Source organism: Nymphaea colorata, chromosome 5 (assembly GCF_008831285.2).
Source record: "Nymphaea colorata isolate Beijing-Zhang1983 chromosome 5, ASM883128v2, whole genome shotgun sequence".
In the NCBI taxonomy this organism is placed as follows: domain Eukaryota; kingdom Viridiplantae; phylum Streptophyta; class Magnoliopsida; order Nymphaeales; family Nymphaeaceae; genus Nymphaea; species Nymphaea colorata.
In genome coordinates this window covers 21,765,258-21,781,949 of record NC_045142.1, presented here as the reverse complement: position 1 = coordinate 21,781,949, position 16,692 = coordinate 21,765,258, and the positions used below count along the sequence as shown (strand labels likewise).

Here is a 16,692-nt window from a genome sequence, read left to right as displayed (position 1 = left end):
CAGTGAAATGAGTTTTGCTCATTCCCTGAAGTTTTTGTATGATCGTCTAAGCATCTTAAGGAAGTTTTAAAATAATATTTTAACTATATATATATATATATATATATATTAGAAAACTAAAATTGTTGATTTTTAAAATTACTGAAACTTTCATGATTTTTTAAGGTTCATTTTTCAAACATCATACTCCGTATCGTGGACGTACGAAATTATGTAATATAAAAAATAACGATCTTTTCTTTTTCTTGATCACCGGCTTCTCATTGTTTGCGATTGGAAGTCACTCCATACAAACCCGCTCATGTTTGTTTGACGCCCCCTCTTATATTATTGGAAACAAAGATGCTCCTACAATTTTGAAAAATATTTTGGCCTTTCTAAAAATTATGAAACATATTGTTCATGTATGTACAAGTTTTGAAATTATTCCCCCCAATTTTTTTTTTTTTTACGCCACCTCTTAGAGTTGAAATTTTTTTTTGAGATTGCGTTTGTTTTCCCTTCAGATCTAAGATCCTCGAAGATTTGAGGTTGGACTGCCCTACTTAACCTTAAACAATGGCTTCTAACACGTGTCCCAAGCTGAAATTCTTAAAATTTAAACATGTAACAAATGAATGCTCAAATTTTAAAAATTAATAAATAAGAATTTGACGTTGAAAAGGGATTAATTATATAAAATTATTATGAAAATTCTTCATGTTTGCCGATGAGAGATATTTTATTTAAAATTATTAATTATTTTTATATAAACTTAATGTTTTTTTAGTTAATAAGTAGTTTTTAAATATTATATTTTTAAAATTATTTTTGTGTATCTTAAGATGCCTTTTTCGTTTAGTTTTAACGAATCGTTCTTTTCACAGAGGAGGACGAGTTTCTCTGCATTTTCGTGAGGGTGGGAAGGGGCCCGTACGTAAATATTTCACCCTGCCTTTTCCGCACAGCTCTGCGAGCTCTCCCTCTCCACGCAGGGGAACTCATTCTCCGGCGGCCACCTGCTTTTCCGGCGACGAAAAAGTTCTTCTGCAACGTGCGGCTGATCCAGGTGAGGCTCTATTTGTTACGCCCGCGTTCTTTAAAGATGGGCTGTTTGGAAAGTTTTTAAAAGTATAGGGAACCCTACCGCCTTTCTTCTTCCATATTCGGGTGAGTAGAGAAGTTCAGAGAGAATGAGAGAAAAGAGTGCGAGGGAGAGAACGAGAGTCAGAGAGAGGGAGAGAGAGAGAATGAAAGAGTGATAAAGGGAGCACGAGAGAGGAGGAAGGAGGACTGAACAGAAGAGGAGAGAGAGAGAGAGAGAGAGAGAGAGAGAGAGAAGCAGGGCACTAACAGCAATGGTAAAATCTTTTGAGATTTTCAATTTTCTCTTTTACCGTTAATTTTTCTTTTGGATTCATGGTTTGGACGATTCGCTTGCCCGTCTGAATTAAGGAATTCCAGTTTTAACAATTCATGACATGAGTTTTGTAATGTAGTGGCTTTCTCTTGGTTCAGGTTTGCTTGATAGGGGGTACTTACGTTGGGTAAATTTTGGGGGTTTCCTTAGGTTTCGATATGAAGAGAGACTGAGTGAACTAAGTGTGAAGGGGTCAATTTGAGCATGTTTTTAGAAAGCGTATTTTCTTGGACTCACAAGAGGGCTGTGGTGCATACTGTCCCCTCTTGGCCCCTAGTTGCGGCTGATATTTAAATGCAAATAGGAAAAGCTATTTAAATGTCACTTGATTAGCCTGATTCTTGCATTAAGCTGAAATGAAATAAGCTTTTATAGTGGTGTATGGGCTGAATTTGGAGAGTTCGTACGATTGAGGATTTGACTACACCTCCGTAACTATAGGGAGGTATTGACATGTACGGATGGTGTATTTGGGTGTTCATAATAATTAGAATCTTGATTGGTTATCAAGGGATGACTTAAAGAAGTTATGGCAACATAATGGGATTTGAAAAGGGTGGGATTATTGTAGGTGTTGTAGGATTAGGTTAAGACCTCTTATTAACTTTTATAATTAATCATATTATTGAACCATAACTAGGTGGGCTGGCACACGAAGCCACACCCCGATGACATGATGGAGATCATACTAAATAGAGCTTTCCCTTATTGGTGAGCAGATTTTAGTATAGTGCAATTAAAGTACATATTCTTTTTTGTTTAGTTTGTTGAAGCATGGATGGTTACATTCAAACATGCAATAGATTGTTAGCACAGATGATTTTAATGTTTGTCTATGAGTTATTTAATTATTTGGTTGATGGATCGTGAAAATAAATAAATATAGTAGATTGAACATAATTGACCTCTTGCTTCTTGATTTGTTTATTTATACGCTAAACAGATTCAAGTTTAGATGCTCATAGCGAATTGAAGTTGCTTAAATTATCTCTTATGACTACTTCATTGTATCATGTATGTTTGAGTTGCTTGATGAAAGAATCAACTTAGGATTACAAGCTTGGTTAGAAATATGATTAAAAATGACAAATTATGTCATACCATAGAGATTGACTTGTTAAGTAGATATTTAAGCATTGAGACCGAACTTTAATCGAGGTTTCTTTCATTTGAAGGCAAGCAGTTGTAATGAGAAGAGAAATTTATCGAAATATTAATTTTTTGAATACCACTATCAGCAAGCCTTTGTCGTGGTTGGCCGCGAGGGCTGCCTATGGGCGGTGACCAGATAAGAAAAGTCTGCAAGGGGCGGAGCCTACAAGGGGTGAAGAGCAAATCCTCCTCTTATTACTCGACATCGATTACTTCAGGGGAGTTGATTGAATATAAGATGGTCACTAGTTGCAAGATTCCACGAAGGAGTGAGTTCTTCAAATGTGGAACCTCAATTGGAGTGCAAGTCTCTCTTGAGGAGGTAGAGCAAACAATGAGAAAAAATATGTATAAATGCATATTTACAAGAAAGAAACTCAAGGATAAGCCTAAAGCAAGTACAATTGTATAAGAAAGAAAGTGATGAAAGAAAAGAAATCAGCAAGAAACCAGAAGGAACCAAGTTTAGCCTAATTTAAAAATTAAATAGGTTGAATTGTGATGGTTTTGTGTGGTCTGCTCTTATATGTTTGATTAGGCAAATCTTGATTGAATAATGTGAATTAAACTATGAGTCTGCTCATTGAGTCATTAGGGCTCATTATTGAAGTATCTCCCTTTCAGTTGAACGAGATAGAATTCCTGCGCTAGCTGATAGTTTCCTTATGGTTAGATTTCTGTTTTGATACTTGCCATTTCCTTACAGTTAGATTTCTGGTTTGATAGTTGCCATTTCCCCAAATTGTCCTTCAGGAAAGAAAATAGTTTTATGGTTATACTTTTTTGTGAAGGTTTCTGATTGAATTTATTATTTGTGAGTTGCCTCTAGTTGACTTGTAACTGAGCTCTTTTTTTAATTTCATTGTGGAAGCAGTGCCTACTGATGTCTGGGGACGGTTATAAAGCTCAAAGGTAAGTTTTTGAGTTGCAGCATATTGATCCTCACCAGTGAAACACTTGAAAACAAATTCAAGAAAATTTTGTATCCCTTTCAAACACTGAAAAGGTGTTTATGCTGGATAACCTTGTCCATCCCTATCCTCAACCTGGTCAAACTTTTCCAGCAAAGTTCTTCAATTTTTTTTTTAAACGATCAAACATCCCCTTCTTCTTCCTCCTCCTCCTCCTGCTGCTCTTCCTCCTCCTCCTGCTGCTCTTCCTCCTCATCCTGCTGCTCTTCCTCCTCATCCTCCTCTTCTTTTTTGCTTATACTGTTTTTGGCCTGCCTAGCACCATGCCACCACCTAATCCTTTTCTGGAGGTTCACTGACCAGGCCAACCTAGCGATTTTGACTACATAGAAAGTTAATTCCAATTTCCAACTTGATCCTGTAGGGGTTTTAGTCTGAGTTCTTGAGTTTGCCAGCTATGTAACTGAGACTCAGGAGCTGCTTTAAAAAATAAGTTTGATTTTGATAGTGGAAAATAACAACAAATAAAATGCAAGAACAGTTAGGAAGCCCACATATTATGAGTTATGACAGCTTTTATATGAGACACAAAAGGGAAAAATAGAAAGGAATTTTAGTGGTTCCCACTTTCCTTGTTAATTCGAATTATTCTGTTTTCTATACCAGTTTCTTGTGTTCTTTTTTTTGGTAGTATCAGTGGCATGGACTGTGAAGACTATAAGGTGTTAATTGGTTTTAGTGAGAAGGGTTACAATATCTTTCTAGATTTTATGACAAGGTAAATAATGTTCTTGCATTACCAATTTTCTATCGTTTTTTGAATTTAACATCATAAGTGTCAAATATTGAGGTGATATGTATCATAAGAAAAGGTTTGCCTCTTTGAGAATGCTTTCTTGGCAACACAGCGTTGCAGGATAGTAGAAATACAATCTCGATCATCTTTATCCTCACAAAAATTAAACATGCCTAATTTGGAAACAAAATTAGTTACTGCAATACCAAAAAGTACACCAGTTAAAAAAATAAAAAAAGAAAGAAGAATGGATGGCATATGGAAAAAAGAAAAAAGGATGAAAAGGACAAGGGAAAGAAGAACGCAAAAGAGGAAAAGGAAGACAAAGAGAAAGGGTAAAGACTAAAGAGGTAACGAGTAAGGTCTTTGTCAACCAATAAGAAGAAGAAGAGAGAAGAAGGGAAGTTAAGAAAAGAAAAAGAAAAAGGAAGCAGGCTGGGGCAGGTGAAAGAAGAGAAGGGAAAGGCCAACTCTATACAGATTGAAAACTGTGTATTCTGTGTGCTCTCAGATACCCATATAGCTCATATTGTTATTTTTGTTGATATGAAGTTGTTGTTGTAGATAATAAACCACGTTTTATCGGATTCAATTGTGTGTGTGTTGTTATTAAAAACTAGTTAATCCATATACGTGGTCCTTCATGGGCCCTCTCTTTGATCCTCCTTAAAATTTTTAAGGAAATAAGAACTGATAAATAAATTCTCTAATTTCTATTTTTATTTTAAGATTCAACAGTAACTTTTTCTTCTACCATTACATTTTGGCTTTTTGAAGACTCATGAAAACCTGAATTCTATAATAATGTCATTTTATCATTTTCAATTTCAATGGGTAATGAAGTTCTTGATGTTTATGTCCATTTTAGTAACCATTTTGACAAACATCTGAATTTTTTCCCAAAAAATGGAAAAAAATTGTAAATAAAGGAAATTTGGAAAAGGAAAAATCATGATCATTTGGACAAATTGCCAAAACAAATCCGCTTTTTTCTGTTGTTCCACAAAAAATATTTTCTTAACTTATTTATCGATTTCTAAGGTTTATTTTAACATTTTAATAGTATTGATGTTTTTGTAAAGAAAGTGATAGAAAAATCAAAATTTCATAATGTTTGTATTTTCTTAAATATTTTCTAATTTTTACATTCCCAAGAATTTTCCAAGAAAAACAAAGTTCCCAATTAATACACAAGAAAATTCTCACTGATGAAAACCCAATAATGGTATATGTGACAATGTGTTAAACCATGGAACCCTTTGAGAAGTAGATGTCCTTAGTCTTGGATTCTTTGACTTCGATGGACTTTATTGATCTCTTGATCAGGCAAAAGTCACAGGCATACTAGTTGATTTAAATTTTTTTTGGCTCCACATTCAGGCATTCTTGTTAATCAAATAATCACCTGTTTTATATACATGGTTTCTTGTAATATGTACGTATGACAGGGTTGCTGAGTTTGAAGAGTTGGTAACTATTGGTGGTCGATTTCTTTCAACCTATAAATTGGAACTAGGTCAGCATTTCATTATTTTTTGCTTTAACTTTTCCTCTGTATACTTTCTCCTTTAAGAATTGCACTTGGTGGGTTCCAGGAGTGCCATTTGACGAGTAACGTTTTAAGCCTTTAAATATCTTTTATGAATGTTAGTGAGTTACATCCACTAGATTCATGTTTATTAGATTGCATGTTGAAATCGTTTTCATGCTGCATCCTTGTGGATGATGTCATTGCTTTTTGAAAAAGGTCAATACCTTCTCTTTACCCAATTATGAATTATATTTCCCACTATTTTAGAAGCAACAGAAACAACACTTTTTAAAAGTATATGTTCATTTTTATGTATTTTGCACATCTTTGATGGCACTTTGTAGTTTATATTTTAAAGATCCTGGATGTGTCTGGAAGTTACAAGAATACATCTAGTACCTAGTACTGTTCTTTTCTATGATGACTGGCAGATTTACCAAGGCAGCCCTTACCAGATTATGCACATTATGCCCTTGGTCAATAATTCTTAACCTCCAAGTTTAAGGTCTAACCCCCTAAGTCCGTATAAATTAATTTTTGGTAGCAAAAGAAAAGATATCAATATACTATTATGTGATGTCAATATACTCTTGCACCATGTGGTCCCCTCGGTCTGGTTTACTATTCTTCTCGTTATATCTTTCCTCATATTCAAATGCACTTATGACTAAATTTGTAGTCTTCTAGGCACTAAAAATTTAAGGCATCCTCCCTTGTCAAATTTGGGTACCTGAGCTTTGGCCAAGCTTATTTGTGATGGATCTGCTTTGGCTTTATGGGTGCCAAAGAATCTCCAAGTTGAAACGGGCCTACAGAAGTATGAGAATGGTTTGACTCCCACTCCTAGCATGCCAAGTCCCTCCAGTATCTGTATAGCTTCTCTTTATTAGTCAGGCATTTTCTATTGGCGTCCATAGTTTTTCATGTGTTACTGCCGTTTCATGTTCAGGGGTAATTCTGGAACCTGCACACCTGTCCTCATCTATTATCATTATTGAATATAATGTTACTATTATAACAGAGTTATTTCGGCGGCCTCCCTTACAGATGAAGACTACTGTCATCAAAGAGATTATGGAAGCAAATAATAGTGGATGGATGAGGTCATACATTGAAGCAGGATGCAGGCATCAACACACAGACATAGACAACATAAACAAGTGTATGAAATGACATTTTATTCTTGATCTACTTTTATCTCAATTGTGTTCAAGTACATCCACATTATAAAGCATTCTGCAACCATTCTGCAGAAAAATAGTGAATCCATCATCATATATTAGTTAAGCTGCCAATCTTCACCCAAGGGGGCTCTACTCATCTGGTAGGACATACTTGTGAATGTCACCAAGCAGAGAGAACTGAATTGTGAAGGACAGTGTGCAGTTCTTGGTGATCTGGCAACTCAGTGGTCCATTTTTTCAGGCATATTAAAGAAAAATGTCTTATTGGAAAAAAAAATAATCCATGAAAATGGGCAGTGCCATGATTCATGCTTGATGTCAAACATGTCAAAGGTTGTTTGTCCCATGGTGTGAGAAAATGAGACATGGTGCTCTGTTTGATGTAACAAAGATGGTCAGAATGGTAAGTCTTGTGTTTATTTCATGGCAAGTCAGTTGCATTCTCGCAGCATGAAATAAGTTCTATCAACTCAGCACAAGGGCTCAACTGGATAGGTTAACATGATATGGAAGCACTAAGGAAGAATATGTAGCCTACCTTAGAAAGATGACAGACATGTCCTGGAAAAAAGAAAGATAAAATAGGAGAGCAGTAAACAGATGCCTGGTGTTTGTGAACACTTTCAGTCAAATGGAGAAAACACAGGCTTATTGGCAAATGGTCTAGGTTGACCATCGGAAACAAATGAGGCCTAAAAATTTTACCAGGTTGAGACCAGCCAGAATGTGGCCAATGCTGTTGGCCTTTTCCCCTTCAGTAGCTATGGATAGTGTCCATTACAATGCTTTTCATCTGATGACATATCTCACTTCATTTAACTTGAAATGTCTTGTCTGTATTTTTTTTTTCCTGCAACTAGGGCTGCTAGTCATTCCAGAATTTATAATTATAAGAATGTCTTAGACTCTTACGTATCATTTCGTTGTTAATAATAAGGGCTTTATACCCCAGATTCTGTTTGTGGTTGAAGTGAGAAAGCCTTCTGTTTGGCACCAGTTTGCTGCTTCATTATGTTATTAAAAGCGTTACGTGGAGCCTAGGCAATGAATACAGCTTAGGGCTTAAGTGCACCTATGCTAGATTAGGCGCTTTAAGGCTTTATGCAGTACAAAAGGGAATGTAGAAACTAATAAAATACAACACTAAATTTTGCTAGATATAGTCACATTTATATACACATGCACAGTTATGTGCAGTCACATAAAGATTGTTGGAATAGTAAAAAATGATTCAACTATATATGCACACAATTGCAATGAATCATATATATGGACTGTCATTAAAAGCATCAAGTGCAGTCTTGGCGGTTAAATGAGCCTAGAGTCTAGGCAAGACTAGGTGCATTAAATACAATACTAATTATTAAAACTAATAAGAAAGCTGAAGAGGTTCTCAATGAAGAACTTATAACTATCACGTGGCAATAATAAAACAATTAGATGCACGATAGGACAAACACATTAAACATTTCACAACATGATGACAGGCATAAATAAAAGTTTAAAAGATCAAATTTAATGAAGTTGAACAACTAATGCTTACAAGTTATATAGTGCAAAAAAGCTTACAAATAAATGTCAATGCTTACTGCTAAATCCCTAATTCTAATTTCTAAAACTAAAATCCCAAAATAAAGCCTAAAACTGGAGAAAAGAGAAAACATAAATCCTCAATGTAATGATTGTTCGTGTTAACATTGCTTGCTGTAAAATTGTCCCAATTATAATTCTAATAAACAAGAAAAAATGTTAAGGAGATAATACATATATGCAAGTTGGATACTTAAATATGAATTGTAGGTCTGTAACTATAATCATAAGTGCACATGGACACATGTGAATGCATAGACACACTTTCAACACATGAATGCATAGACACACACTTTTGATGCAAAATCACATGCAATAACAAAATAGTTAAAAACTGCAAAAACCAGAAGAAGAAAAAATTTGTCTCAAAATAAGAACAAAAGAATGAGAGGAAAAAATAAATATTTAGGTTGTCAACTAAAAACCTAGGCTATTGAGCACCTAAGTGAGCCTAAGCATCCTAGGTGAAGTTCTAGGCATTTTTAAATGGCAATTGGACTACAACCAGCTAGCCTAGTCAATTGGCCAAGCTTGAGAGCCTAAGTGAGCCTTTGATTTTTTACTTTTTGTTGATTTTTTTTTTTTTAATTTTATACCTGCACTTTGTACTTACTGAGATTGTTGACTTGATTTTTTTTTTTTGGGATCATCTTGTGTGAATATGTAAAGTGAACATGTGCCAGCAAGGAATCCACAAACATATAGTGAAGGGTAAGCTCTCAGATCTTTTTACTTTTTCTGAATGATCTTTTCCACTTTGTGGTGAACTGAGGTCAGTTCACTTTTGCTGGTGGTGTCGAGGAACTGAGTCATGAAGTTAAATATCACTTTACCTAGGCTCTCTAATCTCTGCATTGGCATGCTATGTTGTGACCATGTAACAGGTGGGTTGAGACATGGGTCCATCTTTTGAGGTACCTTATAATGAACTTTGGGCCTTACCAGGTCCCTTGTGGAAGGGATCATGCTGAGCTTCTGTAAAGGTTTCATGGACCAGAGTAGTCCATGGCCAAGAAAATAATACTACAGTGTTCTTGTACTTAAAATTTCCAGTTCTTATGTGAGACTCGGGTCTAACCTGGATCTGGTATAAAATTTTGTAAACCATATTTCACTGCATAAAATAATTTAAATCTTACAAGTTTTCTCTGAACATTAATTCAACGTCCTTTTTACCAATCCTGAACCTAATTAGTTTGGTATTTGTATGGCTGTATGGGCTACGTCAAAGCCTTAACACACCATATTTCTGAAAGACAAGATCAATACTTTAAGAATCTTCAGTGGTTTATATCCCCACCCCCCATACTACTGGTTGTCCTATTTGTAGTCTTTGTGTCTAAAACAGGAGTTGGATACAGGGCAGGGTTGGATCTTCCATATCGATATGCCGTTTGATTAATATGTTCGAGAGAGAGAGAGAGAGAGAGATGGAAGGGGGATTAGAATGGATGTAATGATGCAGCCTCTCATGCTGTTTGATTAATATGCGATTTTTATGTATATGTTGCTTTTGTTTAGCTCTCTTACTTTTATCTCTAAAATTGTTATTTTTCTTACATTCAGCAAAGGCTCTTCTTGATGAACTTGGATGTCTCATGGAGAATGTGCTTGTATTAGTTAAGGAGGAAATCGAGAAATTATCACATTATATGGATGAGCTCCAGGATGACGGTTTGGTTTATCCATTAATTAGGGCGGAGGAGGTAAATGTGATGCTGTTACATGCTTGTTGTGAAAATTTAGTATTGCATCAGTCAGGTTGGCTGAAAGATCATGATGATACCTTCTTTGTATGTCCAACTGTGTAGTGTGGTTTCTTTCAGAAAAGATTGAACAGATGTGTGGTTTTGTTGTTTCAATAATACAAGGGGAAAGCATTTATTTTGTTTTTTTTACTTCTCCAGTAGTTTTCAGACACATTTTGAATTGGTGAAACAATTAATAAAGGAAATGGAAGGTCGAAGACACTGAAATTAGCAACCATGAGGGATGATGATACTCTTATAAACATGTATCTATATGTGTGTGTAGTAGGAAGTTATTGTAAATTCTACTAAATGAAGGTTTAAAAGTAAAAATAGAAAAAATGAAACTCGCTGTCTTTTGCTGTGATGGCTACCACCAGTCTCCCTGCCACCACTACATCTGACAGTGAGTATGTCCTTCTCCCTCCTCCTCCTCTTCTTCGTCTTCTTCTTCATCTTTCTCCTGCTCTTCTTCCTCCTCCTCCTCCTTTTTGCTACTGGCACACCCAAGCCACAGGTGCATCACTTTGACAAGGGGCCTAAGTACTGCATCCATGGAAGATAAGCCATATATTGCTTGGAATTATGTTTACAACTCTGCTAGCTTTGCAAAATGGTCAATGTTTTAAGATATCCAACTTCTATAAGGTTATGTTGTAATTTTTACATATAGAAAGCTACTGCAATTTGATTGTGACACCCAAAGGCACAATTGGATAGTGGATAAAATATGAACTACAATTACTCTGGTGAACAAAAACATTACTGAGTTCACTTAATAGTTGGTTTCTTTAAAGCATCTGTCTTCAATTTGGATAAATATGTAAATGGCCACAACCATGCCTTTTCACATGCTATGCTGCAGAGCAGATTCTTGACCTAACTTGTGACTGGTTTTGGTGTTGATGATGTATACTTCATTATTCCTCGCTGCCTTACTGCTGCACACTTTATTTTGTTTGCACGCTTACCATGGATTTGTTACTTTCAATTTTTCTCGACACCATTGACTAGTTCCTTCAACATCACTGCATTCATGAATCGTATAAGTTTGGGTCATTTCTTTGCATTGGGTTTATGCTACTTTTTGATCTTTGCTTGGAGCACGAGTGACTATAGGTCTGCTATCGTCATTGAAAGCTCTCTCTCTCTCTCTATATATATATATATATATGTGCGTGTATAAAGTGCATTCAACCAGTTTCATTTTTGGGTTTAATTTTATGATACTTTCGTTTTTAACATTTTTCACTCATTTTATCTACAATCTAGTGATCTACCTTATGGTCGTGGACATGATCTTTTACATTGGAAACATTATGAAGAAAAATGATAGTCTTTAAATAATTGTTCAAAGTTCAAACTACAACCGAGTTATATGATGCCCAAAACAACCTGAACTGGGAATCGGATGCAAGTAAAACTACTGGGAACTGGTCAAATTACTGCTGCTTATTGGAAAGAAACTACTGGATTATCTTTTTCAGTTTTCATCTGAAGAGGGAATGTGGACAAATAATCAGTTGTAACTCACTGATGCAAGAAGAATCAAGATTGAAGAATCTTAATCCAACTGCACTCAAAACTAAACTAAGGCTAAACTAAAACTAACTAAAACTCAAGCAAATGAACAAGGAACAAAAAGAATAGACGAAGGAGAATAAGAAAATACTTCATTTCATTCAAATTGATTCACCCCTTACAAAATGACCCACTCCCTTTATATAGAGAAAGGGATGGATTTCGGATCTGGATCCATTTAACAAGTACCAAAAATCTAATTAGATCCATTACATGATTTGATTATGCTTCCATCTTGCATCAGACTCCCCTAGTTGGAGAAAAGTCGCCCTCGACGAGCTTAAATCTTTCATTTTGTTAAAATGATTCTTCACCTTAGAGAGTTTGGACAAGATTTGGATCTGCTGAACAAAAGGTCCCACCGTTCGCCTACATATGCTAAGGTGGTGGTCTACTCACTATCTTCTTATGATGATCAAGGTGACGGCTTTAGAGAAGGAACACGAGCTTGGACTGGGTTTTGGAGCGACCCCACACCGGATCCAATTAAGGAAAGTGGGAGAAGTGAGAGTGGGTCCGGATCCAAGCTCTTGAACCAGGAGACTGAGCCATACAGGTTCGAACCGGGTCTGAAATCTGATTCTGTTCGAATGGGTTTCGAGCACTGGCCCGAACTATAGACTTGGGTCTGGTTATGAGACAGTCCGGAACTCAACCCGGGTTGGAAAGGGACACCTAAGCAGTTTGGACCTGGATTCAAACCCAAATCACCATGGATCGGGCCATACGAGTTTGAATTGGTTCCATGGCCCGAGTCGGTTCGAACCGGTCTCAAAAGAGACCAGCCCGAATCGTCGGGCCTCTCGATCTCTCTCGCGAGAGGGTTGGGATTCCCCTTTTCCGCCTGACGCAGAAAGGGGAAACAACCGGCGAAGGGAGGGGCGCCCACCGCCTCCCACTCGTGATGATGGTGGGTAGACGGCGGTGGCGGGCGTCCGCCCCTCAGTCCACCTTCTCTGGCGGGCGGCAAGCCAACGGGCGGCGGTCAAATAGTTGGTGGCTCCTCTGGATTTAGCCCACCAGTTGCAGACTGAGCAAAAAGGACTTCGTGGACGTTGGCGGCATTCCCTTCACCACCACCGGCCGTCGCTCCCTTCATCGGACACAGCGCCATCGCTTGCTCGTCGGTGGACAGACCAACGACGGTCTGAACTTCCGCCTCTGGATTTAGCCCACCAGTTGCAGAATGAGCAAAAAGGACTTCGTGGGTGCTGGCGGTGTTCCTTGCACCACCACCGGCCGTCGCTCCCTTCGCCGGACAGAGCATCATCGCTTGCTGACCGGTGGGTAGGGCTGTCGTTTCCCCTTGATGATGGAAGGAAGACTCTCCAGACGAATGCAGGGGAACTCCGGCGGGAGGTCTTGATGTCGGGTATGGCTCGCCGGCCAGCTATGGAGCTCTGTTAGAACACCCACCAAACGTAGTTCCCCCCAAAATCTCAATATATCTCGCAAGGTGGTTCCGTGACTGTTCACCTCCCATTGCGCAGAAGTTGGGAACATTGTTTGCAGCTGGAAGAACAACGTTGGCAGCTGGAAATGCCTGGCAGCCTTGTGAGTTATTTTGTGAGTACTGTAGAAACGAGCAGAGGATTCCTCTGATCTCGTCCGTTCTCCTGGTTGCATCAGCAAGGTCTCGCCTGATGTGGGCAATCTCAAATCCATGTTTTGCCAAAGCCAGCTGTACGTCTTCTTGATTTACCACTTCCATGGCACGACAGGGCAGGGACAAAGCCTCGCTTTGATACCAATTTGATGCAAGAAGAATCAAGATTGAAGAATCTTAATCCAACTGCACTCAAAACTAAACTAAAGCTAAACTAAAACTAACTAAAACTCAAGCAAACGAACAAGGAACAAAAAGAATAGACGACGGAGAATAAGAAAATACTTCATTTCATTCAAACTGATTCACCCCTTACAAAATGACCCACGTCCCTTTTTATAGAGAAAGGGATGGATTTCGGATCTGGATCGATTTAACAAGTACCAAAAATCTAATTAGATCCATTACATGATTTGATTATGCTTCCATCTTGCATCACTCACTCAGTTTACTTGTACTGTTTTTTAAAGATTGTGTTCTATATTCTGTCCATATTGGCTTTTTCCTAGAATTCCTTGTTCTTTTTGTTGCACATATGCTCTAAGTTTTCATTTCTGTATATAGCACAGCGAAACAATCTCTTAACATTCTTTTCTTAACATATGTTGCCTTAAATGACCTTCTTTTTTTTTTCTATAACTTGATCTGTACTCATATTGAAGGAACCAGAAAACATTAATCAATATCATCAGAATACCAGTGTTTCAGAATGTGCCATGATGATGCAGGCTGTGTATGGCATGTTGGAGGATGATTATGTAATGCAGGTAACCTAGAGTTCTTGTGGTAGCACTTGAATGGAAAAAGAACTGAAAAATGTAAACCATTGATGTGGTTGTGACAATGATGGTGCTCAGGAGAAGATAGTTTCATCATTGAATCTTGCTACACCCTCGGAGGCACTGGGAAGCTACTGTTTCATGTGGGATCTGCGGCCATTTGTAGACGATGACGTTATTAGGGCAGCATGGAGGCATGTCAGGACAGAAGCAAACTTAGGTAGCTGAACTTGTAAATGCCGTTGCATTCCTAACGACCCATCATCCATGTCTTCTGATGCTTCTATTACTTAGTGCGTCAGTTCCTCCACCTCCTCATGATTATACTGAACAAGAACAATGTTGATGAACAGGCATAAAGTGAGCCAGCCAGGTTAGTATGTGAGGGGACAGGACGTCAATCAGGGGCTTGCGTGGGGCGCAATCGAACATCGTTGCCATGACCTGACATAGTGGTGTAAGTTGATTGGGACTGATGCTGACAAACTTCATTCAGCTTGATTGGTAGGAACCATGTGTAGATTCTACAGGTTTTGGCATTTCAACCAGACCATGTACAACTGGACTCTACAGCTTCAGTTTCGGGGAAAGGTTGACAGACAGGCACAGCTATTTTAGTGATATTATCAATGCTCAGGTTTGAAAAGTTCACATTTGTCTTTACTTAAAGCATCTAAACATTCAAACATGAGCACGCTTTTGTTATTTATAGTTAAATATTTGGAAAAAAATGAATAAAGTGTATCTTATTAAATTCTGTTTAAGTGGAACTCCTGCTTATCCCTGGTTTGCTTGTTGAGATGTGAGCGTTAAATTGAACAAACCGTACAGCTGATCTACATAGCAAGAAATTACTGTTTCGGCGTCATGTCCATGTGATGGATGTTTGAGTAGTCACGAGATTACCCATAAGCATACATAAAATACAACTTTTATATTATTATGAAGTTGATATTTATCGTAGGCATGTAACACTTAATATTCTTCCGCTCGAAAGTATCACTTTGGGGATCCTTATAAGGGCGTGTTTGGTGCATGGAACATTCTTTTCCTTAAGAATGTTTGTGACATACATTCTCCCCTTCAAATACGTGAGTTTTTACGGATAATTTGTCTGAGTTCCCCTTTATGTGTGAGGAAAGCGCCGAAAAAGGGAACTCATGATGGTTCGGCCTTTCCACGTAGAGAAGTTGTCTCAGATAAAGGGTGTCCTTACATAAATTTTTTATGTAAATATTAAGATTGTGTAGATTGATTTATTTAGTGACTCAATGAACTTAGGTTTTGTTGGTTCACACCCCATTTTTATGAAAAAATAATTCTACACGATACTTTTCTAATAATCGATTAAATTGATTGGACGGTTCATAATTAGTCTTCATATTTATTTAATTTACACATTTTAATGACTTTATAATATATTATTTGAAAAAAAAATATTTAAAAACTGCCATGTCAATAAATTTGTTCGGTTCCGAAAACCCAAACCCCCTTTATTTTTCATTTGGTTGAAATGCCGACCTAGAAATTGCCAAGATGCAAGTGAAATGAATCTAATTGAATTGGTTCGCAGTTAATTAGATTCAGGTTTGAACGAGAGAAATCCATGCGATCGGTTGAAAATGAATGTGTACTGAGGTAGCATAAAATTAAGCGTTTCCATGAAAATAAAAGGCCAAAATTGCTCATGTATAGGATTTGGGATTTGGATGATAATGTTGAAGTTATCACTTGACGCTTGACCAGTCCAAATCTGGCTCATCCGTTCGTGACCCAATTTGATACTCTAAAATCTAGAAGAAGGCTAGGATATGAACTTGTGCTGCCTATGAGTTCAAACTTTAGTCGAGATTCATAGAATCGGCTCAAGCTCGACTCGATGATACAGCGTCAAGCTTGAGCTTGACTTACTTAACTCGTTTAGCTCATTTCTGTTAACATATCTCATTTTCTTTTAACTCGTTTAACTGGTTTCTTTTAGCTAATTCAACTATAAACGACTATTTAGCAGAAAATCCAAAGCACATATTCTGCATCCAAGTATCCCCTAAAGAGAAACTTAGCAATAGAAAATCTCTCGTTCATGACATTTTATATAGTCGAGCAGACTTTAAACAAGTCTGACTTCTACTCATTTAACATTTCGAGCATAAATTTAGACTTGAGTTCAATTACTCGTTTATAGCGGATATATGTGAGCACTTCATGTTGCAACGACCCTAAAAAATCTATTTATTTATGTATATTGGTTCACCAAAATAGTTGTTTATTTATTTATTCAGTATCTTTCAACCAAAAATTTCTAGCTCGGCCACTAAGACTCAATACCCAACGGTGAAAAACAAGTGGCCAAGTCACAAGTTTTCTGAATATTCTAAACATTGATAACTTAGCCATGAGCTTGCTGCATACCTT

At 37.2% G+C, this 16,692-nt stretch overlaps 1 protein-coding gene across 6 annotated transcripts; it reads left to right on the top strand.

Moving 5' to 3' along the window:
- Positions 1 to 869: 869 nt before the first annotated feature.
- LOC116254152 (uncharacterized) lies at positions 870 to 15,031 on the top strand. 6 transcript variants are annotated; one of them, XM_031629309.2, is made up of 11 exons: positions 870 to 1,048; positions 2,040 to 2,110; positions 3,426 to 3,463; positions 4,160 to 4,240; positions 5,707 to 5,774; positions 6,811 to 6,951; positions 9,233 to 9,274; positions 10,130 to 10,269; positions 14,161 to 14,265; positions 14,356 to 14,497; positions 14,631 to 15,031. In XM_031629309.2, exons 3-11 carry the CDS (start codon positions 3,435 to 3,437, stop codon positions 14,639 to 14,641), a joined length of 759 nt encoding a protein of 252 aa, XP_031485169.1. In that variant the 5' UTR covers positions 870 to 1,048; positions 2,040 to 2,110; positions 3,426 to 3,434; the 3' UTR covers positions 14,642 to 15,031. The 6 variants fall into 6 exon arrangements, with proteins under 6 accessions (XP_031485169.1, XP_031485166.1, XP_031485168.1 ...); XM_031629306.2 differs by having other exon boundaries at positions 4,154 to 4,240; XM_031629308.2 differs by lacking the exon at positions 2,040 to 2,110.
- Positions 15,032 to 16,692: the final 1,661 nt, after the last annotated feature.

What these genes read in the sequence shown, in the direction of transcription:
- LOC116254152 (XM_031629305.2), top strand. Translation starts at nt 3,435, where the DNA reads ATGTCTGGGGACGGTTATAAAGCTCAAAG. An exon ending in AACCTATAAATTGGAACTAG is followed by an intron (nt 5,775 to 6,810) that starts GTCAGCATTTCA and finishes CTATTATAACAG; the next exon opens with AGTTATTTCGGCGGCCTCCC. An exon ending in CATAGACAACATAAACAAGT is followed by an intron (nt 6,952 to 9,232) that starts GTATGAAATGAC and finishes GAATATGTAAAG; the next exon opens with TGAACATGTGCCAGCAAGGA.